We start from the raw sequence: 26,349 nt of genomic DNA, 5'->3' as shown, positions 1-26,349 counted from the left end.
GCCAAAGAACGGGGATCTCCGTTGCTTGAAGAATTGGCGCCCAGCATCTCTCCTCAGTGTGTAGTACAAGATCTTTGCCCAGACAATGGCCAGTTGTCTGGGCTCTGTGCTGGCCCAGTAGTCCACCTTTATCAGTCCTGCATAGTCCCAGGATGGTTGATCCAGGACAATATCCTGGATATCTGGGATCTGATTTACCTGTGCCAGAAGGCTGGTCTGTTAGTCACCTTTCTTCTTTGACCAAGAGAAGGCTTTTGATAGAGTAACCAGGAGTACCTTTTTGGGACTCTGCGAGCATTCGGACTCGGGCCACATTTTTTGGCCCACATCCAACTGTTGTACACGGCTGCGGAGTCCCTCGTTAAGGCTAATGAGTCCTTGACGGTGTCCTTGTGCATTGCGAGGGTGGTGCGTTAGAGGTGCCCCATCAGGGCAGTTGTATTCTGTTTGCGTGGAGTCTTTCCTGTGCCTTCTTCGTAAGAGGTTAACGGGTTTGGTTCTACACGAACCAGACATTGAGGTCGTTCTTTCGATTTATGCCGATGACATCTTCCTCCCTGTTACTGACCCTTTTGACTTCTAGGTGATGAAGGACTGCCAGAAGATCTTTTCAGCCGCTTCCTCTGCAAGGGTCAACTGGGAAAAGTGTGCAGGCATCTTGGGCCAGTGGCAGGTGAAAGGGTCTCTGTCGGAGGGGCTGAGACCTGTTGCATGGAGCAACACGCACATCCTCCACCTGAGGGTCTACCTGACAGCCAGAGGAGGTCTGTCTAGCAAACTGGAGGGACAAAAATCTCTCCCTGGCTGGGGTGATGGTCTGGACTCCATGCAATTTCAAACATTCGTATTAAATCAGCTGGTAGCCTTCCTGATATGGTACCAGCTGGTTACTTTATTCCTGCCCACTGCCTTTGTCTACAGGACCCAGAAGAGGCTGGTGGACTTCTGGAGCAGTCGAGGGCATTGGGCCTCTGCTGTGGTCCCGAGTCTACTGATTGTGGAGGGCAGCCATTCATTGGTGTGTGTGTGCACCAGCTGGCGGCTCTCCACCTCAGGACCCTGTACTGTGACCACCCTCTGAGATGGCACTTGCTGGCATCAACTTTTTCCATTGGGGACTTTGCCTACTGGAGGGCGCGCAGCTTCCAGTGGACAGCATCAGCCATGCTGCTTTGAGGGAACGGCCATGGTTTTACCGAGAGTTGTTGAGGGTGTGGAGTTTAATCTCGACCAGACGGTGTTCCTGCGCTAGTAGGGGAGGGGTGGCAGAGTTAGCTGTGAGGGGACTGGATTCCATCCTGACACATTGGGTGTCGAAGGGACTTGTGGAAGTGGAGCAGTTCCAGCTGCACCAACAGCTGGTTACAAGACGTAAGAGCAGAATTAAACCATTCAGACGATCGAGTTTGCTCTGCCATTCCATCATGGCTGGTCCCAGATCCCACTCAACCCCATACACCTTTGGTGTCCTGACCAATCAGGAAGCTATCATTTTTTGCTTTAACTATACCCATAGTCGTGGCTTCCACAGCTGTCTGTGGCAGAGCATTCCATAGATTCACTACTGTGTGGATTAAAAAAATAATTCCTTCTTACCTCTATTCTAAAAGGATCTGCCCTCAAAGTTTGAGGCTGTGCCCTCTGGCTACCACCACAGCAGGAAACATCCTCACCATATCTACCCTCTCTAGCCCTTTCAATGCTTGACAGGTTTCAATGAGATCCCTACGCACTCTTCTAAATTCCAGTGAGTTCAGGCTCAAAGCTGTATGTTAACCCCTTCATTCCCAGAATCATCATCGTGAACCTCCTCTGGACTCTCTTCAATGCCATCACATACGGGGCCCAAAACTGTTCACAAAACTCCAAGTGCAGCCTGACAAGTGTCTTATAAAGGCTCAGCATTATCTCCTTGTTTTTATACTCTATTCCCCTTGAAATGACTGCCAACATTGCATTTGCCTTTACCACAGATTCAACCTGTAAATTAATCTTCTGGGAGTTTTACACATGGACTTCTGAGTCCCTCTGCACCTCTGATGTTTGAACCATCTTCCCATTTAGGACATTCTCCATGCTATTGTTCCTTTTACTAAAATGCATTATCATACATTTCCCAATACTGTATTCCATCTGCAACTTCTTTGTCCATTCTTCCAATTTGTCTAAGTCCTGATGCAATTGCATTGCTTCTTCAGCACCATCTACCCTTCCAACTATCTTTATCTGTAAACTTTGCCACAAAGCCATCAATTTGTTTTTGTTAAGTTAGCAGCAGCAGTTCAATGCAATACATAATCTAGCAGAGAGAGAGAGAGAAAAAAACACGATAATAAATAAACAAGAAAATCAATTACATATATTGAATAGATTTTTTTAAATGTGCAAAAACAGAAATGTATATTTTTAAAAAAGAGAGGTGGTATCCAAAGCTTCAATGTCCATTTAGGAATCATATGGCAGAGGGGAAGAAGCTGTTCCTGAATCGCTGAGTGTGTGCCTTCAGGCTTCTGTACCTCCTATCTGATGGTAACAGTGAGAAAAGGGCACGCCCTGGGTGCTGGAGGTTCTTGATAATGGGCCCTACCTTTCTGAGACACTGCTCCCTGAAGATGCCCTGGGTATATAAGCTAATACCCAAGATGGAGCCAACTGGATTTACATCCCTCTACAGCTTCTTTTGGTCCTGTGCAGTAGCCCCTCCATACCAGATAGTGATGCAGCCTGTCACAATACTCTCCAAGGAACAACTATAGAAGTTTTTGAGTGTATTTGTTGACATGCCAAATCTCTTCAAACTCCTAATAATGTTTAGCCGCTGTCTTGCCTTCCTTATGACTACATCGATATGTTGGGACCAGGTTAGATCCTCAGAGATCTTGTCACCAAGGATCCCTCTATGAGGATTGGTATGTGTTCCTTCGTCTTGCCCTTCCTGAAGTCCACAGTCAGCTCTTTCGTCTTACTGACGTTGAGTGTAAAGTTGTTGCTGCGACACCATTCCACGAGTTGGCATATCTCACTCCTGTACGCCCTCTCGTCACCACCTGAGATTCTACCAACAATGGTTGTATCGTCAACAAATTTGTAGTGTTATGAATGTACCACAGCTCTGAGGGGCCGAAGGGTGCGGGGGTAGCCCCCTCCTTTGTGAGAATCGCAAGATCACTATTGAGTCAATTCAGGAGACACAGGAAATGAGAGAAAGACATGCAGAATCCACAAAAGGGTTAGAATGTGTCCTGGCCTCCGAAAGGCGGACCCATTAATACCGGCTATTGTGTCTTGGAGACGGACTTGTGTATTGCATTCTGGACGATGCAATCAAAGCTCCAGGCAATGAACCAAGGAGGAGGTTGGTGGAGGGATTGCATCATCCCCAACCTGATTGACAACTGAGACCCTGTGAGTCAGGATAAAAAGAGGGTCTGTGGGAACAGCCCCTCAGACGCACCAGAAGAAACGCTAGCGATCCCGTAATAGCGAAAGCCGGTGGAAGGCCACGTGCGTCCGCTTCCATTTGCCCGGAATCCGTGACCTTTGCCACGGAAAAACGGTTTTTAGCTAACAACGGGGAACTCAACTCTCAACGACTCTCGAAGGATTGACATCATAAACAGAATGGGCAAGTTTTAACCCGTCTCTCTCTCTCTCTCCAACAATTGCCACACAGGGTTCCCAACGGCTGCAGCCTGTATGAACTGAACGAACTATATATTTCCATCGGACAATACATTATCCCCAGACAACGATACAGCTTATTTCTTATTGATTATTATTATACCCACGCTTTTAGATTTAGTATTGACGACGTATATTATCTGTGTGTTTGCATTGATATTATTTTTGTGTATTTCTATCAATAAATACTGTTAAAAATAGTACCATCAGACTTCAACGGACCTCTCTATCTTTGCTGGTAAGTGACCCAGTTACGGGGTTCGTAACAGTAGATGATATTTGAGCTATGCCTAGCCACACAGTCATGTGTATACAGGGAGTAGAGCAGTGGGCTAAGCACACACCCCTGAGGTGTTGCCAGTGTTAATCGTCAGTGAGGATGATATGTTATCACCAATCGGCACAGACTGTGGTCTTCTGGTTAGGAAGTCAGGATCCAATTTCAGAGGGAGGCTATGCCCCTGTAATTCTTTTTATTCCATTGTGATACTGATACGTGTGACTTGTGCGCCTCCCTCTCAAAGTGCAGTGTGAATTCAATCATGTTATGATCACTGCTTCCTAAGGGTTCCTTTACCTTGTGCTCCCAAATATGATCTGGTTTATTACTCAACACTCATTATAAGATTGTCTTTCTTTGAGTAGGCTCATTCACAAGCTGCTCTAAAAGCCATCTCGTAGGCATTCAACAAATTCCCTCTCTTGTGATCTGATGCTAATCTGATTTTTCCAATCCCCTTGCATATTGAAGTTCCCCATTACAATTATGTGATTACCCTTATTACAGCTCCCTTGGCAATCTCAAGCCCATATCTTGGCTACTACTTGGAGACCTATATATAATTCCCATTATGGTTTTTTTACCCTTCTAATTTCTTAACTCACCCACAGAGATTTGCCGTTCTTTGACCCTATGTCACCTCTTTTTAATTTCATCTCTTACCAACAGAGCCATACCACCACTGATGCCTTCCTGCCTGTCCTTTTGATACAAAGTATATCCTTTGATATTAAGCTTCCTTCAGCCTCTTCTCAGTGATGCCCACAATGTCTTACTGACCAGTCTCTAATTGTGCCATGAGTTCATCCATCTTATTTCAAATGCTAAGCACATTTAAATACAGTATCTTCAGTCGTGTATTCTGCATCCTTTTGAATTTTTCCTCTGTGGTACAATTGAACTCTGCTCTGTCTGCATTTGTACCCAATCATTGGCTTGTCCTTCCTTACATTCATGTTACACCCATCATCTACTTGTAAACCTGCTGGCTCATCCTCAGCTCTATCATACTGGTTCCCATCCCCCTGTCATATTAGTTTAAACCACTGTCAACCGCTGTAGTAAACCTACCCACAAAGATATTGGTCCCCATCGGATTCAAGTGCAACCTGTCCCTTTTGTACAGGTCTCAGCTGCCCCAGAAGAGGTCCCAGTTATTCTGAAATCTGAATCCCTGCCCCCTGCTCCAGTCCTTCAGTCATGCATTTATCCGCCGCCTCGTTCTATTCCTATCCTCACTGTCACATGGCACAGGCAGCAATCCTGCAATTACTACCTTGAGTTCCTGCTTCTCTGTTTCCTTCCTAAATCCCTGTATTCTGTTTTCAGGACCTCTTCCCTTTTTCTACCTGCGTCGCTGGTACCAAGTCACAGCCACGAATTCTGGCTGCTCAGCCTCCCTTTACAGGATGTGGACGCATTCAGAAACATCGCAGACCCTGGCACCTAGAAGGCAAACTACTATCTGTTTATTTTTTGTGTTCATGAATTGCCTATCTGCCCCCCCCTAACTATAGAGTCCCTATTACTGCTGCCATCCTCTTCAGTTCAGTCCATTTCTGAGCCACAGGGTCAGACTCAGTGCCAGAGGCATGGCCGCTGTTGCTTCCCTAATAGTACTCAAGATGGAGTACTTAATGTTGAGGGGGACAGCCACAGGGTTGCTCTCCACTATCTGACTTTTTACCTTCCCTCTTTTATCTGTCTCCTGTAACCATGGGTGACTACCTCCTTGTAGCTCCTGTCTGTCACTGCTTCACTTTCCCTATCAGGCCAGAGGTCATCGAGCTGCAGCTCCAGTTCCCGAACACGGTCTCTAAGGAGCTGCATCTCGATGCACCTGGCGCTGATGTGGCCATTGGGGAGGCTGGAAGTCTGCTGGAAATCCCACATCTGACACACCCAGAACAGAACACTGGCATACCCCCATTCTTTAATGAGTTAAATAAAAATACGAAATAAACTCACCTGCTTACCTACTTCCCATTCAAGACTCCTGGAGTCCCTTGGGTGAAGACAGAGGAGGGCTTATAGGGGTATTTTATTCCTTAGCCCTAGGGAGTGGGGTGGGCATGTTAGGTGGAGGCACTGACTGCTTGGAGGCCGACAAAGGTGTGGGATGTGGTAAGAGGGAAGAGAGGACTCCTTCAGAGCCAAGATATCTATATTTTCATTTATATTTATCATTATTATTGTTATGAGAAGAGAGACAACATCTGCCGGAAGTAAATTCCTTGTATGTGCATAGGTACTTGGCGATTAAAGTCTGATTCTGATTCTGATGGTGGATTTCAGCCAGTCTGTGGAGGAGATTGAGCAGTCTTTGAAGGACTACTGGAGGAAACTGAGGTTCAGCTGGCCACTGACAAGTTGGTCCGGTTGAATCTGCAAGGGTTTGTTCGGTTCATTCACACCATCCTTGAAAAGAAGAAGGGTGTGGAAGTGATGCGCAAGGAGGCACCAGTTTAATAGACTGCTGGAGTCCCTGGAGAAAGGATGCAGATGAAGGTGTTGGAGGGCTCGAAGGGAAGCTCTGTTCCTTTATCCTAGGGCTCTGGTGAGGGGTCTCAGTAAGATGCATCATGAAGTTAATTGTAGCACCGCTTAATCAATGGTGGCGGTTGGAGGGGGCATTGTGTAGATTCCATCATCTCTCTGTCCTCTGGGGGTGGGAGATGTGTGGTGAGTTTCTCACAGGAATCCTGCTCTGCTTCAGGAGATGATTCCCCAGGCTCCTGGAATGGGGTGGGGGGGGGGGGGCAGGTGTGGTGAGGTTCCACATAAATCACCTCAACTCTTGGGGTGGCCCCTTTTTACCAGCCTGAGAGAATGCAATTTCAGGAACTGCCTGTTTTACCTCGCCATGCGGCAGGATGGTGTGTCAATGCATTTTGTCAATGTCTACGCCCCTGAACCCAGCCTGATGCAGGTGTACCTGTTCAGAGAGGTGCCTGCTTTGCTGGGTTCCATTGACCGTAACAGGTGAGTCATCCTCGAAGGTGACTTCAATTGTAATCTGAGAGAGGGATCCCTCTGGTCCCTAGAGTAGTCAGGCATTGATTAGGAAGTTACGGGATCTGGTCGGGTCCTTTGACTCGGTTGAAGTCTGTTGGAGCATTCACCCTGACTCCTGTGCTTTCTCTTGGCGGTATAGAGGGGTTGGAGGCTCACGGATTTATCAACTGTATATTGTCAGGGCACACGTCTCCCGGGTGTCGGCTGCCTCCATGTGGCCGGTTGCATGCTCAGACAACCATCTGGTGTGGGCAGAGTTCAATGCACTGTCTGCATGGCTGGGGTCTGCGTACTGGCATTTCAACAACCGGCTGCTAGAGTGTGGCGAATTCTGGGATTTATTCTGTCATTTTTGAAAGACCTGACAGGAACAACAACAACACACAAAATGCTGGTGGAACACAGCAGGCCAGGCAGCATCTATAGGAAGAAGCACTGTCGACTTTTCGGGCCGAGATCCTTCGTCAGGAAGAACGGGAGTTTCCCCTCCCTGAGGTTCTGTTGGTATGTGGTCATTTGAGTTTGAGGAAGAGATTGAAGTCAGAGATTTGTGAGGTGTAAGAAACACTTTGAAGTTGTACTCCACTGTAACTTAGTGCTCTTGATTCCCTGCTCCTGAGTGGGCACATGAATAGAGCTTCTCGAGTGTAAAACTGAAACAGCCTTGGGAGCAGATGGCATCACTGCTGATATGATCAGTAGCACAGTCAGTAGCTGCAAGCTCATTGTCTGCAGCCAAGAAGAGGAGATGTTCTAGTGACCTTGGAGCTGACGGTGATCTTGATGAGGAAGGAGACAGCTGATGGTAATGATAAAGGCGTCTCCTTACTGCCTGCCAGTGAAAGGGACATCTGGGTCTTTGTCAGCTGCTCCCTCCTGGTCTTGGATGGCTGTTCCCTGATTCACGATGTGGATTCCCACTGTCCAGACACACTGTGATTAGCCAGAACAGCTCAGCCATGTTATTCTGAACCTTTTGCCTGAGTATAATCCCTGTCTGGGACACATGGTAGTGCAGCAGCCAGTGTAATGCTACAGCGCCAGAAATTAGGGTTCAATTTCTGCCATTGTCTGTAAGGAGTTTAAGATGTATGGGTTAGCCTTAGTAGATTGTTGGCATGCTATGTTGGTGCCGGAAGCATGGCGAATCTAATGGGTTACACCACCACATTCTCAAACTGTTTTGATCGTTGATGTAAATGATGCATTTCACTCTACTATATGTTTCGATATACTTCAAGTCAAGTCACTTTCATTGTCATTTTGACCATAACTGCTATGTACAGTACATAGTAAAAATGAGACGTTTTTCAGGACCATGGTGTTACATGACACAGTACAAAAACTAGACTGAACTACGTAAAAAAAAAACCCAGAAAAAAAGCAACAGCAACTACATTAGACTACAGACTTACCCAGGACTGTGTAAAGTGCACAAAACAGTGCAGGCATTACAATAAATAATAAACAGGACAATAGGGCAGTAAAGTGTCAGTCCACGCTCTGGGTATTGAGGAGTCTGATAGCTTGGGGAAAGAAACTGTTACATAGTCTGGTCGTGAGAGCCCGAATGCTTCGGTAGCTTTTCCCAGACAGCAGGAGGGAGAACAGATTGTATGAGGGGTGCGTGGGGTCCTTCATAATGCTGTTTCCTTTGCGGATGCAGCGTGTAGTGTAAATGTCTGTGATGGCGGCAAGAGAGACCCCGATGATCTTCTCAACTGACTTCACTATCCGCTGCAGGGTCTTGCGATCCAAGCTGGTACAATTTCTGAACCAGGCAGTGATGCAGCTGCTCAGGATGCACTCAATACAACCCCTGTAGAATGTGATGAGGATGGGGGGTGGGAGATGGACTTTCCTCAGCCTTCGCAGAAAGTAGAGACACTGCTGGGCTTTCTTTGCTATGGAGCTGGTGTTGAGGGACCAGGTGAGATTCTCCACCAGGTGAACACCACGAAATTTGGTGCTCTTAACGATCTCTACCGAGGAGCCGTCGATGTTCAGCAGGGAGTGGTCGCTTGTGACAAACAAAACTAATCTTAAATCTAGTCCAGCAACCTCTCACCCATAGTTCGTCTGCTTCTGCCATACCCTAGCCGTGTATTCCAGCCACTCACTACTCTCCTGTCCTACACTGTTGGGAGGTCAATGTGTCCTTACACATTACTGGTGAAGGCCAGGTGTTCCCCAAATCTGTCTTCCTCCGGGGTATCTTTCATTGGAATCTCCATGGAATCTCATGTGGATAGGGTGGTGAAGAAAGCTTTTGGTATGATGGCCTTTATAAATCAGAGCATTGAGTATAGGAGTTAGGATGTAATGTTAAAATTGTACAAGGCATTGGTAAGGCCAAATTTGGAGTATTGTGTACAGTTCTGGTCACCAAATTATAGGAAAGATGTCAACAAAATAGAGTACAGAGGAGATTTACTAGAATGTTACCTGGGTTTCAGCACCTAAGTTACAGAGGAAGGTTGAACAAGTTAGGTTTTTATTCTTTGGAGTGTAGAAGGTTGAGGGGGGACTTGATAGAGGTATTTAAAATTATGAGGGGGATAGATAGAGTTGACGTGGATAGGCTTTTTCCATTGAGAGTAGGGGAGATTCAAACAAGAGGACATAAGTTGAGAGTTAAGGGACAAAAGTTTAGGGGTAACATGAGGGGGAACTTCTTTACTCAGAGGGTAGCTGTGTGGAATGAGCTTCCAGTGGAAGTGGTAGAGGCAGGTTCGATCTTGTCATTTAAAAAAAAAATTGGATAAGTATATGGACAGGAAAGGAATGGAGGGTTATGGGCTGAGTGCAGGTAGGTGGGACTAGGTGTGAGTAAGCATTTGGCACGGACTAGAAGGGCCGACGTGGCCTGTTTCCATGCTGTAATTGTTATATGGTTATTATCTCACTGCCTCTCTGCCAATGACGTACAATGGAGGAGTTGTCTCTATATTGGACGGGTGCTAACCAGCTTACTCTCAGCCATGATAATGATTAACTTTATTTATCCCATACATGGAAACAAACAGTGAAATCTATCGTTTTATGTCAAATGAAATCAGGGTCTGGGGGCAGCCTGCAAATGTCACCACGCTTCTGACACCAATGTAGCATATCCACTGTTGCGTGACTGAAGTCACCAGAGAAAAGTACTGGTAGATATGAAGCAACGCACACAAAATGCTGGTGGAACGCAGCAGGCCAGGCAGCATCTATAGGAAGAAGTACAGTCGACGTTTTGTGCCGAGACCCTTCGTCAGGACCCAGGTCTCAGCCTGAAACATCGAATGTACTTCTTCCTATAGATGCTACCTGGCCTGCTGTGTTCCACCAGCATTTTGTGTGTCTTTGTTGAATTTCCAGCACCTGCAGATTTCCTCGTGTTTGGGTAGATATGAAGCAGCTTCTTTACTCAGCAAAACAAGATACAGCAGCATCATATGGAGACGCTTTCAGTGGAAAGGTCTGGCTGGCCCAATGTCGGCTCGATATTTTGTGTGCTAAACATCAAAGGACAATTCCATATTTAAAATGTATCCACAATGCTTTCTTTGAAATCACACACAAACTTTATATATCCCACTTCACATCCACACCACGGACTTATAAATGAATTTTAATCAGCATTGTCTGGTCTGTGATTCACGACTGTGAGGAACCAATTGTTCTGAGATGCATTTTAAATTAAATCTCCAATTTATATTCAGATTTGCAGATTGGTGGCTGAAGTCATTTGCTAAATATAAATGTGCTAAACCCAAAAATTGCTCTAACATCCACAGCTTAATAACCCCTACATGTTTGGTATATAATAATAACTTACTTACAGAGCACTATTCATCCAGAAAATGTAGTTCAAAATGCTTTACAATGGGATGAAGTGCAAATGTGAAATAAAAGACAAAGATGTTCATTAAAAGCAAGGTTAAATAAATAGGTTTTGAGTTGGTGAACAAATGAAAATCTGCAGAAGCTGGAAATCCCATATATATATATAGGGACATAGACGCGCACGCGCACTCACCATGCCAGAATCAAGTGATTCTTGAGAGATCGTGACCAATATGTTGTCCATTACTTTTCCCTTTGTAATAGCAATGGCACTCACTCCTGCTCCCTGACACTCACGGACCTCTGGCGCACTATTAGTGTCTTCCACAGTGAAGACTGATGCAAAGTACCCATTAAGTTCATCTGCCATTACTTTGTCCCCAATTACTGCCTCACCAATTTCATTTTCCCGTGGTCCAGTATCAACTCTCACCTCCCTTTTACTCTTTCTATAACTGAAAAAACCTTTGGTATCTTTATTTGTATTCTTGGCTAGTTTGCTCACATATTTCATCTTTTCCCTTCTTATAACTTTTTTTATTATCTTTTGTTTTAAAAGCTTCCCCATCATCCAATTTCCCACTTAGTTTTGTAATCTTATATGCCCTTTTTTATGTAGTTCTTAACTTCCCATGTGAGCCATGATTGCCTAGCCCTGCCATTTGAGAACTTATTCGTCGTATCTATTCTGCACCTTGTGAATTATTCCCAGAAACTTCGGCTATCTCTGCTGTACCGTGTTCCCCACCAGTATCCTCCTCCAATCTACCTGGTCAAGCTCCTCTCTCAGGCCTCTGTAATTCCCTTTATTCCATTGTGATACTGATACATGTGACTTATGCTTTTCCCTCTCAAATTGCAGTGTGAATTCAATCATGTTATCATCATTGCTTCCTAAGGGTTCCTTTACCTTAAGTTCCCTGATAAGATCTAGGTTATGGAACAACACCCAATCTAAAATAGCCTTTCTCTGAGTAGGCTCAAGCACAAGCTGCTCTTAAAAAAAATCTCGTATCCATTCAACAAACTCCCCCTTGCAGTCTGATACCAACCTGATTTTTCCCTATCCTGTACATATTGAAATCCCCCATTACAATTGTGTCCTTGCCCTTATTACACGCCTTTCCCAGCTCCCTTTGCAAACTCAAGCCCACATCTTGGCTACTATTGAAGGCCTATATTTGATTCCATAATTTTTTTTTACCCTTGCAGTTTCTTAACTCCTCCCACAAAGATTCAACATTCTCTGACCCTGTCACCTCTTTCTAAAGATGTAATTCCATCTCTTACCAACAGAGCCACACCACCACCTATGCCTTCCTGTCTGTCCTTTCAATACAAGATATATCCTTCGATGTTAAGTTCCCAACCATGGCCTACATTCAGCCATGCCTCAGTGATGCCCACAGTGTCATAACGACCAGTCTCTAATTGCACCACGTGTTCATCCACCTCGTTCTGAACGCTGTGTGCATTTAAATACAGCACCTTCAGTCCTGCATTCTTCGCCTTTGAATTTTGCCTCAGTGGTACAATTTAACTCCTTGCTCTGTCGCAGTTGTACCCAATCATTGGCTTGTTCTTCCTTACATTCATATTACACCCATCATCTACTTGTAAACCTACTGGCTCATCATCAGCTCTATTATACTGGCTCCCATTCCCCTGCCATATTACTTTAAACCACTCCCAACAGCTCTCGTAAACCTGCCCACAAGAATATTGATCCCCTCGGATTCATGTGCAACCCATCCCTTTTGTACAGGTCCCAACTGCCTCAGAAAAGGTGTCAATTATCCAGAAATCAGAATCCCAGCCCCCTGCTCCAATTCTTCAGCCGCGCATTTATCTGCCAACTCATTCTATTCCTATTCTTGCTGTCGTGTGGCACAGGCAGCAATCCCGAGATTACTACCGTTGAGGTCCTGTACCTCAGATTCCTTTCTAATTTACTGTATTTTTTTCAGGATCTCCTCCCTTTATCTATCCATTTTGTTGGTACCAATATGTACCGCAACTTCTGGCTGGTCACTATCCCTTTCAGGATATTGCGGACATGTTGAGAAAAATCGCAGACCCTGGCACCTGGGAGGCAAACTACCATCCTTGTTTCTTTTTTGCGTCCACAGAATCCCCTGTCTGACCCCCTGACTATAGTCCCCTATTACTGCTGCATCCTATTCAGTTACCTACCCTTCTGAACCACAGGGCCAGACAGTGCCAGAGGCATGGCCGCTGTTTCTTCCCCCTCCCTCCAATAGTATGCAAAATGGAGTACTTATTGTTGAGGGGAACAGCTACAGGTGTGCTGGCCACTATTTGATGTTCTTCCTTCCCTCTCTGGACTGTCACCCATTTATCTGTCTCCTGGAGCCTTGGGGTGACTACCTCCCTGTAGCTCCTGTCTATCACTGCTTCAGTTTCCCAAACAAGCCAAAGGTCATTAAGCAGCAGCTCCATTTCCTTAACACGTTCCCTAACTCTGTGAAACAGAGAAACATAGAAAACCTACAGCACAATACAGGCCCTTCGGCCCACAAAGCTATGCCGAACATGTCCTTACCTTAGAAATTACTAGGCTTACCTATAACCCTCTATTTTACTAAGCTCCATGTACCTATCTAAAAGCCTCTTAAAAGTCCATATCGTATCCACCTCCACCACCATTGCCAGCAGCCCATTCGACGCACTCACCACTCTCTGTGTAAAAAAACTTACCCCTGACATCTCCTCTATGCCGACTCCCCAGCACCTTAAACCTGTGTCCTTTTGTGGCAACCATTTCAGCCCTGTGGCAAAAGCCTCTGTTAATGCCTCTCATAATCTTGTACACCTCTATCAGGTCACCTCTCATCCCCCTTTGCTCCAAGGAGAAAAGGCTGAGTTCACTCAACTTATTCTGACACCTTGCCCTATTGTCCTGTTTATTATTTATTGTAATGCCTGCACTGTTTTTGTGCACTTTATGCAGTCCAGTGTAGGTCTGTAGTGTAGCTTTCTCTGTTTTTTTTTTTACATAGTTCAGTCTCTAGTTTTTGTACTGTGTCATGTAACATGTGTCATGGTCCTGAAAAACATTGTCTCACTTTTACTATGTACTGTACCAGCAGTTATGGTCAAAATAACAATAAGAGTGACTTCACTTGATAAGGCATGCTCCCCAATCCAGGCAACATCCTTGTAAATCTCCTCTGCACCCTTTCTATGGCTTCCACATCCTTCCTGTAGTGAGACAACCAGAACTGAGCACAGTACTCCAAGTGGGGTCTGACCAGGATCCTATATAGGTGCAACATTACCTCTCGGCTCCTAAATTTAATTCCACAATTGATGAAGGCCAATACACCATATGTCTTCTTAACCACAGAGTCAACCTGCACAGCTGCTTTGAGTGTCCTATGGACTCGGACCCCAAGATCCCTCTGATCCTCCACACTGCCAAGAGTCTTACCATTAATACTATATTCTGTCATCATATTTGACCTACCAAAATGAGCCACTTCACACTTAGAACATAGAATAGTACAGCACATTACAGGCCCTTTGGCCCACGATGTTGTGTCGACCCTGAAATCCTGCTTCCCATATAACCCCCCACCTTAAATTCCTTCATATACCTGTCTAGTAGTCTCTTAAACTTCACTAGTGTATCTGCCTCCACTACTGACTCAGGCAGTGCATTCCACATACCAACCACTCTCTGAGTGAAAAACCTTCCTCTAATATCCCCCTTGAATTTCCCACCCCTTATCTTAAAGCCATGTCCTCTTGTATTGAGCAGTGGTGCCCTGGGGAAGAGGCGCTGGCTGTCCACTCTGTCTATTGCTCTTAATATCTTGTACACCTCTATCATGTCTCCTCTCATCCTCCTTCTCTCCAAAGAGTAAAGCCCTAGCTCCTTTAATCTCTGATCATAATCCATACTCTCTAAACCAGGCAGCATCCTGGTAAATCTCCTCTGTACCCTTTCCAATGCTTCCACATCCTTCCGATACTGAGGCGACCAGAACTGGACACAGTACTCCAAGTGTGGCCTAACTAGAGTTTTATAGAGCTGCATCATTACATCGTGTCTCTTAAACTATTCCTTGACTTATGAAAGCTAACACCCCATAAGCTTTCTTAACTACCCTATCTACCTGTGAGGCAACTTTCAGGGATCTGTGGGCAAGTACCCCCAGATCCCTCTGCTCCTCCACACTACCAATTATCCTGCCATTTACTTTGTACTCTGCCTTGGAGTTTGTCCTTCCAAAGTATACCACCTCACACTTCTCCGGGTTAAACTCCATCTGCCACTTCTCAGCCCACTTCTGCATCCTATCAATGTCTCTCTGCAATCTTCGACAATCCTCTACACTGTCTACACCACCACCTGGGTTGAAGTCCATCTGCCACTTCTCAGCCGAGTTTTGCATCCTATCAATGTCCCGCTATAACCTCTGACAGCCCTCCACACTATCCACAACATCTCCAACCTCTGTGTCATCATCAAACTTACTAACCCATCCCTCCACTTCCTCGTCCAGGTCATTTATAAAAATCATGAAGAGTAGGGGTCCCGAAACAGATCCCTGGGGCACTCCACTGGTGACCGACCTCCATGCAGAATATGACCTATCTACAATCACACTTTGTCTTCTGTGAGCAAGCCAATTCTGTATCCACAAAACAATGTTCCCTTGGATCCCATGCCTCCTTACTTTCTCAATAAGCCTTGCATGGGGTACCTTATCAAATACCTTGCTGAAATCCATATACACTACATCTATTGCTCTTCCTTCATCAATGTGTTTAGTCACATCCTCAAAAAATTTAATCAGGCTCGTAAGGCATGATCTGCCCTTGACAAAGCCATGCTGATTATTTCTAATCATATTATACCTCTCCAAATGTTCATAAATCCTACCTGTCAGGGTCTTCTCTGTAGAGGCTGTAGATTCTGTGGATATTCACTGTTTGGGATCTGTGCATTGGAAAGTGGATTTCATGTGGGAGGGGTCTTGGTGCTGGTCACAGTGCACTGACCTGGGTTGGCAGCAACACTAATCTTTGCCCATCTCCTTACAGGAGGATGTCTCAGTGCCTGACAGACGGGTACTGGTCACTGGAGCAACAGGACTACTGGGCCGAGCCGTGTACAAAGAGTTTGCGGAAAATGGTTGGGATGCGGTGGGCTGTGGTTACAGGAGAGCTCGACCCCGGTTTGAAAAAGTGAACCTGCTGGAAGCAGAGGATGTGCGGAGAATCATCCAGGAGGTTAAGGTGCTGAACCTCAATATACTGCTGTCCATTGGGCTGCAGGAGACATTTGTAATGGGAAGGGCTGGTCCTTATGTCTGGGTTTGGGAGAGGGTCAGAAGTGGAGCCATGCTGTGCTGGGAGTGAATGGTGTGGAGGAGGTGCAGATGTCACGGTTGGGATAAGAGCTTGCTAGGGAGGGGTCAATCAGCCTGTGCTTACAAGCAGAACAGCATCATGTGTATTAGTCCGGAGCTGGGGGATGGGGATTCTGTGTGTGTAACAGGCCCCTTATAGCAGGTCTGTTGGCCATTGAGCAGCAAATGTCCATGGAACAGGAGCGAGAGATCTCTGCATTGACAGAAATTACCATGTTACAGAACTTCAGAGCCAGTTGTAAAATGGTTCTGAAATTTTATGAGATGGTATGGATGGAAGATTCACTGTGTCTGACCTTGGGAGTGTGAGACGGGATGGTGTAGAGGAAGTGTTGATCTGTGTCTGACCCTTTTTTTTTAAACAAGATATCTTTATTACAATTTCATTGTAATTTGTGGAAGTTATGGAAACTATGATGATTAAAGAGGAGGAAGTACTGGCACTTTTAAGGAATATAAAAGTGGATAAATCTCTGGGTCCTGACAGGATATTCCCTAGGACCTTGAGGGAAGTTAGTGTAGAAATAGCAGGGGCTCTGACAGAAATATTTCAAATGTCATTAGAAACTGGGATGGTGCCGGAGGATTGGTGTATTGCTCATGTGGTTCCATTGTTTAAAAAGGGTTCTAGGAATAAACCTAGCAATTATAGGCCTGTCAGTTTGATGTCAGTGGTGGATAAATTAATGGAAAGTATTCTTAGAGATGGTATATATAATTATCTGGATAGGCAGAGTCTGATTAGGAATAGTCAGCATGGATTTGTGCGTGGAAGGTCATGTTTGACAAATCTTACTGAATTTTTTGAAGAGGTTATGAGGAATGTTGACGAGGGTAAGGCAGTGGATGTTGTCTATATGGACTTCAGTAAGGCCTTTGGCAAGGTTCCGCACGGAAGATTAGTTAGGAAGGTTGAATCGTTAGGTATTAATATTGAAGTAGTAAAATGGATTCAACAATCTTCATCAACGATGGGAGATGCCAGACAGCAGTGTTTGTCAGGTTGGAGGCCGGTGACTAGTGGTGTGCCTCAGGGATCTGTACTGGGTCCAGTGTTGTTTGTCATATACATTAATGATCTGGATGATGCGGTGGTAAATTGGATTAGTAAGTATGCAGATGATACTAAGGCAGGTGGCGTTGTGGATAATGAAATAGGTTTTCAAAGCTTGCAGAGAGATTTAGGCCAGTTAGAAGAGTGGGCTGAACGATGGCAGATGGAGTTTAATGCTGATAAATGTGAGGTGCTACATTTTGGTAGGAATAATCCAAATAGGACATACATGGTAAATGGTAGGGCATTGAAGAATGCAGTAGAACAGAGTGATCTAGGAATAATGGTGCATAGTTCCCTGAAGGTGGAATCTCATGTGGATAGGGTGGTGAAGAAAGCTTTTGGTATGTTGGCCTTTATAAATCAGAGCATTGAGTATAGGAGTTGGGATGTAATGTTAAAATTGTACAAGGCATTGGTAAGGCTGAATTTTGAGTATTGTGTACGGTTCTGGTCACCGAATTATAGGAAAGATATCAACAAAATAGAGAGAGTACAGAAGGTTCACCAGAATGTTACCTGGGTTTCAGCACCTAAGTTACAGGGAAAGGCTGAACAAGTTAGGTCTTTATTCTTTGGAGTGTAGAAGGTTGAGGGGGAACTTGATAGAGGTATTTAAAATAATGAGGGGAATAGATAGAGTTGACGTGAATAGGTTTTTTCCATTGAGAGTAGGGGAGATTCAAACAAGACATGATTTGAGAGTTAGGGGGCAAAAGTTTAAGGGTAACATGAGGGGGAATATCGACAGGAAAGGAATGGAGGGTTATGGGCTGAGTGCAGGTCAGTGGGACTAGGTGACTGTAAGCGTTGGCACGGACTAGAAGGGCCGAGATGGCCTTTTTCCGTACTGTAATTGTTATATGGTTATATTACTTCAATATATACAAACCACTGACTAACACAATTATTGCACAACCTTTAAACAAACGACATTAAACTAAAATGTTTCCATCTCTGTCAATGGTGGCACTAATCCTCCATCGTGCCCAACGGTCCCGGAGCACCTCTGTGGTCGCCATGGACAGTGTGTGCTCCCCCTCAGTATTTACCCGTGCACAAACATACCCCTAAACATTGCCGTTTGTACTCACTTATACTCACTGGAATTTAGAAGATTGAGGGGGGATCTTATTGAAACGTATAAAATTCTAAAGGGATTGGACAGGCTAGATGCAGGAAGATTGTTTCCGATGTTGGGGAAGTCCAGAACGAGGGGTCACAGTTTAAGGATAAAGGGGAAGCCTTTTCGGACCGAGAACTTCTTCACACAGAGAGTGGTGAATCTATGGAATTCTCTGCCACAGGAAACAGTTGAGGCCGGTTCATTGGCTATATTTAAGAGGAAGTTAGATATGGCCCTTGTGGCTAAAGGGATCAGGGGTATGGAGAGAAAGCAGGTACAGGGTTCTGAGTTGAATGATCAGCCATGATCATACAGAATGGCGGTGCAGACTCGAAGGGCCAAATGGCCTACTCCTGCACCTATTTTCTATGTTTCTATGTTTCCAGTTCTGCTTTTGGGCTCCCTGCTACTTCTGCAGTGAGTAGAAGGGTGAGCCAAGGTCCAAATCGTGCAGCGTTTAGATCCGTCATCTTGTGTATGTACCTCGGGACTGCTGGAGCGTGGTTCTCCTGGTACTCCTGCCATAACTATTGGTCCCCAGTGGTCAGACCAAGGTGGAACTCTTAAATCAATCTCTCTTAAACCATTCAATCTCAGAGCCCTGCATCTTTGATGACCCCCCAGTGTACTCCTGACATTGAAACCAGGTGTGGGCTTTTTGCACGTCACACCAGAGCTGTAGGGAGGAGAAATCCTCCTGTCTCCCCCTCCAGGTGACCCAGAATGCATGGAATGAATCCAGGAATTGTCTTCCAGCAACCAATGTTAAAGTGCCAGTGCCAAAATCCCACCCAAGAATGCAGATGAGCAAACTCCATCCACACAAGGTGATGGTCCGAGTACAACACTGACCGCAAAGAGGATGCTAATATGCCTGAGAGATGTAGAGGTGGTCTATGGGGAAAACCTCCTTCTCTAGATCTTCTCGGGAAGGTGCTACGGTCAGGGTGAAGATTCTGCAAGGTGTCTACCAAATCAAAGGAGCCTACTAGTTCCTTTAACTGTTCTGATGCTGGGTCACAATGGAGACCAGATTGGTCCTCCACCACGAGGGTACAGTTGAAGACTTCCCGGATGATGATGCAGTCCACAGGGTTGATGGAGCTCAGCAGAATGGATGCCTGATGAAATAGGAGCATCTGCAACACCCTGTGCCTCGGGGCGTATAAGTTGATAAAGTGCAGAGGTACACTATCCAGGCACACGGCTAGGTGGAGCATTTGGCAGGGAATGCTATCTTGGGACTTCTACGATTTCCAGCTAGAAGGTTGGTGCCAAAAGGATCGCCACCCCACCAGAGGTGGATCTGAGGTGACTCATGTGGACCCCTCCCTGCCACTCCAGGAGCCAAGTGGACTCGTCCCCTGGGATGGTATGGGTTTCCTGCAAGACGCTCACTGCATATCTCCCATCCCTGAGGAAAATCCCTGAGAGCGATTTTTAAACCTGTGGAGGGAACCCCTGCTGCCATTCAGAGCTAGACTAACTATGGTGATGTTCATATTGGGAGTACACTTGACCTCTGCGCCAGCACCCTTCCTGGTGAGAGCAGAGGCTCCCTCATTCACACTTTCTCGGAAAACCAAGAAGGCCCTCTGCCAGTGCAACCCTGTGACCTGCCAACCCCAAAGGAGTAAGGCTGCCCTGCATCCTGATGTCTCTCACCAGGTGATCCATGAAGTATTTAAGCTGTCGCCTGTTGTTCCCAAACACAGCATTCCTATTCCTCTTCCCTTTCCGTCTGAGGAGGACACACAAGAACCTAATCAGCCTAGGCATGCTAGACCAGCGCAAGGAGGCGAGTTTCGACCAATGCTTCTCACCCTCAGAGGTGAGAACAAACTCTCTGATCTCCTCAACAAGGATCAACGGGGACTTCTCAGGAGGGGTGAGGATGTCCATCGTCTCACTATCAAATGAATCTTCCTCCACCCCATCACTACACTAAGAGCCCCCGTCTTCCTTCCTGTGTGTACTAGCAGATGGGACCACTTCTAGCTGACACTGCACAGCGAGTACCTTACTCATACCTGCTGACTCCACCTTCTCATCAGCCCTACCCCCAAGAACAACAATGGAGGGATCATGCCCAGGAACTCCCTGAGAATCAGGGTCAGCATGAAGAATAAATCTCTTTACTCAGGAGCCAGGCAAGAGGTGGACCCCGACAGCTCTGTTTCTAGGAGCCTAATCCTGAGAGTGAGAGCGGCAGGCCACTGCTTTGCTAACATTATCTAGTGCACTTGCCTCTAGGAAGGCACTAACTAATAAGTCCTGGGGGAGGGCTCTATGGCTGTCTCAGTTCCCAGATCAGGGGTAACAACAACTTGCTGCACAAACACCCCACCTACCATAGGGTTCGAGGGTATTTCTGGGGATTCAGTTTGAGGACTCGCCTCCACCTGGATTCCCACACCAGTCTACATTCTCTACCCTCTGGGAGAAGAGCTCCTCCTCCTCTTCAGGCTGGAGGAGCACGTAGGTGCAGGAGTTACTGATGCAGTGGCACTTTCCGCTTCCATCGCCCTGTCCACCTGTGCACTTCCGTGAGCCTCCCGTTGAACTTCAGGACAAGTGAGTTGGGTAGAGGACGTAGGAGTGGGTGTGACCTCTGCGTTCTCAAGGGCCTTCCTGGGGTGTTTGGATTTCTTCTTCACTTTCCTGCCCCGTGGAGGCTCCTCCCTGTGCCTACCATACTATCTCTGCATGGAAACTCGTGTTTCCCCATCCCAACCATGACATGCTGGAGGATGGGAGCTGTCACTAGCTCCATCTGTAAAACGATGTCTTTGACAGTGATCCCCTTACTGAGAGTCTGGAGCATCAGCTCATCATTCCACAGATAAAGCATGAGACACAGGAGTAGAATTGGGCCATTTGACCCACGAGTCTGCTCCACCATTTAATCCTTTCTTTCCCCCTCCTCAGCCCCACTTCTCCCCATAACCTTTGATGCCATGTCCAATCAAGAACCTATCAATCTCTGCCTTAAATATATCCAACGACTTGGCCTCCACAGCTGCCTGTGGCAATAAATTCCATAAATTTACCGCAATCTGGCTAAAGAAATTTCTCTGCATCTCTGTTTTAAATGGGCACCCTTCTATCCTGAAGCTGTGCCCTCTTGTCCTGGACTCTCCCACCTTTCCACATCTACTCTACCAGGCCTTTCAACATTCAAAAGATTATTATGAGATCCCCCCCCCCCCCCCCATCCTTCTAAATTCCAGTGAGTACAGATCCAGAGTTATCAAATGTTCCTCGTATAATAACCTCTTTATTCCTGGAATCATCCTTGTCAAGCGTCTCTGAACACTCTTCAATGCCAGCACATCTTTTCTCAGGTGGGGACCCCAGAGCTGTTCACAATACTCAAGGTGAGGCCTCACCAGTGCCTTATAAAGCTCTGCTCTTATCCCATCCCTGCTTTTGTATTCTAGACCTGAAATGAATGCTAACATTGCATTTGCCTTCCTCACCCCCAACTCTACCTGCAAGTTAACCTTTAGGGTGTTCTGTACAAGGACTCCCAAGTCCCTTAGCATCTCAGATGTTTGGATTTTCTCCCCATTTAGAAAACAGTCTTCACATTTATTTCTTCTGCCAGAGTGCATGACCATGCATTTTCCAACATTGTGTTTCATTTGCCACTTTTTTATCCATTCTCCTAATCTATTGAAATCCTTCTGCAGCCTACCTCTTTCCTCAACACTACCTATCCCTCCACCAATTTTTGTATCGTCTGCAAACTTTGCAATAAGGCCATCTATTTCATTATCTAAATCATTGATGTACAACATAAAGAGAAGTGGTCCAAAAACTGACCCTTGCGGAACACCACTAGTTACTGGCAACCAACCAAGAACATAGAAACATAGAAATACAGGCCCTTCGGCCCACAAAGTTGTGCCAAACATGTCCCTACCCTAGAAATTTCTAGGCTTACCTATAGCCCTCTATTTTTCTAAGCTCCATGTACCTATCCAAAAGTCTCTTAAAAGACCCTATCGTATCCGCCTCCACCACCTTTGCCGGCAGCCCATTCCACGCACACACCACTCTCTGAGTAAAAAAAACTTACCCCTGACATCTCCTCTGTACCTATTCCCCAGCACCTTAAACCTGTGTCGTCTTGTGGCAAACATTTCAGCCCTGGGAAAAAGCCTATGACTATCCACAGAATCAATGCCTCTCATCATCATCTACTCCTCTATCAGATCATCTCTCATCCTCCTTCACTCCAAGGAGAAAAGGCCGAGTTCACTCAACCTATTCTTATAAGGCATGCTCCCCAATCCAGGCAACATCCTTGTAAATCTCCTCTGCACCCTTTCTATGGCTTCCACATCCTTCCTGTAGTGAGGCGACCAGAACTGAGCACAGTACTCCAAGTGGGGTCTGACCAGGGTCCTATATAGAACATAGAACAGTACAGCACATTACAGGCCCTTTGGCCCACAATGTTGCACAGACCCTCAATCCTTGCCTCCCATATAACCCCCCCACCTTAAATTCCTCCATATACCTGTCTAGTAGTCTCTTAAACTTCACTAGTGTATCTGCCTCCACCACTGACTCAGGCAGTGCATTCCACGCACCAACCACTCTCTGAGTGAAAAACCTTCCTCTAATATCCCCCTTGAACTTCCCTCCCCTTACCTTAAAGCCATGTCCTCTTGTACTGAGCAGTGGTGCCCTGGGGAAGAGGTGCTGGCTGTCCACTCTGTCTATTCCTCTTAATATCTTGTATACCTCTATCATGTCTCCTCTCATCCTCCTCCTCTCCAAAGAATAAAGCCCTAGCTCCCTGAATCTCTGATCATAATCCATACTCTCTAAACCGGGCAGCATCCTGGTAAATCTCCTTTGTACCCTTTTCAATGCTTACACAACCTTTCTATAGTGAGGCGACCAGAACTGGACACAGTACTCCAAGTATGGCCTAAGTAGAGTTTTATAGAGCTGCATCATTACATCGCGTCTCTTAAACTCTATCCCTTGACGTATGAAAGCTAACACCCCATAAGCTTTCTTAAGTACCCTATCTACCTGTGAGGCAACTTTCAGGGATCTGTGAACATGTACCCCCAGATCCCTCTGCTCCTCCACACTATCAAGTATCCTGCCATTTACTTTGTACTCTGCCTTGGAATTTGTCCTTCCAAAGTGTATCACCTTGCACTTCTCCAGGTTGAACTTCATCTGCCACTTCTCATCCCACTTCTGCATCCTATCAATGTCTCTCTGCAGTCTTCGACAATCCTCTACACTATCTACAACACCACCAACCTTTGTGCCATCTGCAAACTTGCCAACCCACCCTTCTATCCCCACATCCAGGTCGTTAATAAAAATCACGAAAAGTAGAGGTCCCAGAACAGATCCTTGTGGGACACCACTAGTCACAACCCTCCAATCTGAATGTACTCCCTCCACCACGACCCTCTGCCTTCTGCAGGCAAGCCAATTCTGAATCCACCTTGCCAAACTTCCCTGGATCCCATGCCTTCTGACTTTCTGAATATAGCTGCAACGTTACCTCTCGGCTCCTAAATTTAATTCCACGATTGATGAAGGCCAATACACCATATGCTTTCTTAACCACAGAGTCAACCTGCGCAGCTGCTTTGAGTGTCCTATGGACTTGGACCCCAAGATCCCTCTGATCCTCCACACTGCCAAGAGTCTTACCATTAATACTATATTCTGCCATCATAATTGACCTACCAAAATGAACCACTTCACACTTATCTGGGTTGAACTCCATCTGACACTTCTCAGCCCAGTTTTGCATCCTATCAATGTCCGGCTGTAACCTCTGACACCTCTCCACACCATCCAAAACCTCCAACCTTAGTGTCATCAGCAAACTTACTAGCCCACCCCTCCACTTCCTGATCCAGGTCATTTATAAAAATCACGAAGAGTAAGGGTCCCAGAACAGATCCTTGAGGCACACCACTGGTGACCAACCTCCATTTTCATTTTAAAATCTTTTTTATTGATTATTATTGAAGGTCAACAAAAAAGATACATTAAATCAATATGCCATTATGTACAGTAAAGAGTTAACAAATAACTGATTAACAAAGCTAAGCAATATATCAATAATAATATGAAAAAATAAAGTGTTAAGAATATTTTTAACACTGGTGACCGACCTCCATGCAGAATATGACCTGTCTACAACCACTCTTTGCCATCTGTGGGCAAGCCAGTTCTGGATCCACAAAGCAATGTCCCCTTGGATCCCATGCCTCCTTACTTTCTCAATAAGCCTTACACAGGGTACCTTATCAAATGCCTTGCTGAAATCCTATTACACTGCTCTTCCTTCATCAATATGTTTAGTCACATGCTCAAAAAATTCAATCAGGCTCGTAAGGCATGTCCTGCCCTTGACAAAGCCGTGCTGACTATTCCTAATCATGTTATACCTCTCCAAATGTTCATAAATCCTGCCTCTCAGGATATTCTCCATCAACTTACCAACCACTGAGGTAAGACTCACTGGTCTATAATTTCCTGGTCTATCTCTACTCCCTTTCTTGAATAAAGGAACATTATTCGCAACCCTCCAGTCCTCTGGAACCTCTCCCGTCCCTATTGATGATGCAAAGTTCATCGCCAGAGGCTCAGCAATCTCCTCCCTCGCGGCCCACAGTAACCTGGGATACATCTCATCCGGGCCCAGAGACTTATCCAACTTGATGCTTTCCAAAAGCTCCAGCACATCCTCTTTCTTAATATCTACATACTCAAGCTTTTCAATCTGCTGCAAATCGTCACTATTATCACCAAGAGCCTTTTCCATAGAAAAGTATTCTTTTATTTCCACTGCCTTCCTGAACTCTTTCTCGGAGGCCACAATGCAACCTTCCCCAACCAAGTCCTCCATGGCCTCCGAGTACTATTCCAGAGTTATTCCAGGGTGCAAAATACATTGCATCCTGTGTTCATCCTCCACCAACTGAAACAATGTTGTCCGAGGGTGGAGAGGCAGCTACCTTTGCATGACTCCCTGGAGACTGGACCAACATGTCTAAAGTGCTTAACTGGGGAAGGGCTAGCTTTGAAGGGATGAGGCAGGAACTAGCCAGAGTAAATTGGAAACAGATGTTCAAAGGGGAAAGCACAGAAGTAATGTGGGAGAAGTTTAGGGACCACTTGCTGTCCTGCTTCTCAACTTCCTCCCTAACTCCCTGTAGTCTTTTTTTCAGGACCTCTTCCTACCTATGTCATTGGTACCAATATGTACCATGACCTCTGGCTGTTCTCCCTCCCACTTCAGGATATCTTGGATGTGATCAGAAACATCCCGGACCCTGGCACCTCGGAGGGAAACCACCATCCGTGAGTGTCAGGGAGCAGGAGTGAGTGCCATTGCTATTACAAAGGAAAAAGTGCTAGGCAAACTCAAATTCCATGCAGAATGAATTTTATGTTAAGAGCCGTGAATTTTTCAGTTCTCAGTCTAAAAATTTCCTGCTCAGTGTTTGTCTGAGCCAATGCATCCAAATTTTGTTTTGTAATTTCCACGTTGCTGTATCTCTGTCCTGAGCCATTTATATTTGGAATGAATCTGAGTTCTGTTGACATGTATGTAGGAATACAGTTAATGCCAATCCTGTAATCATTAGAAACCTGACAAATTTCTTGTGTTTGTCCTGTTGCAGCCACATGCTGTTGTTCACTGTGCGGCGGAGCGTAGACCTGATGTGGTGCAAAATCGACCTGATTATGCCCAGCAGTTGAATGTGAACAGTTCTGCATGCATAGCCAAGGAGTCAGGTATCAGATCTTTTTGTGGCCTTAATCCTTGTTCTTACTGCCAGAAATCCACAGGGCAACTGTTTAACTTGTCTCAACCATCTGTCATCAGTGAGCCTGCTGTTTGAGCCAAGGGTAACAGGTATCCTGTTAACTGGCAAACTGCAGGAAGCAGTGATCATGTGGGACTGGAGGC

The 26,349-nt window shown here is 45.7% G+C and overlaps 1 protein-coding gene across 1 annotated transcript in view; it reads left to right on the top strand.

Annotated features, from left to right (window-relative positions):
* The window catches only part of mat2b (methionine adenosyltransferase 2 non-catalytic beta subunit methionine), a 51,928-nt gene that overhangs the window by 4,538 nt on the left and 21,041 nt on the right, over nt 1-26,349 (top strand). The window contains exons 2-3 of the mRNA XM_073067049.1: nt 15,875-16,069; nt 26,060-26,174. Of these exons, the coding sequence (XP_072923150.1) occupies nt 15,875-16,069; nt 26,060-26,174 (310 nt within the window). The remainder of the gene's footprint in view (nt 1-15,874; nt 16,070-26,059; nt 26,175-26,349) is intronic.

Source organism: Hemitrygon akajei, chromosome 15 (genome assembly GCF_048418815.1).
Source record: "Hemitrygon akajei chromosome 15, sHemAka1.3, whole genome shotgun sequence".
Classification (NCBI taxonomy): domain Eukaryota; kingdom Metazoa; phylum Chordata; class Chondrichthyes; order Myliobatiformes; family Dasyatidae; genus Hemitrygon; species Hemitrygon akajei.
Note: the sequence above shows the minus strand (reverse complement) of the source record. Positions and strands in the feature narration are given on the sequence as shown.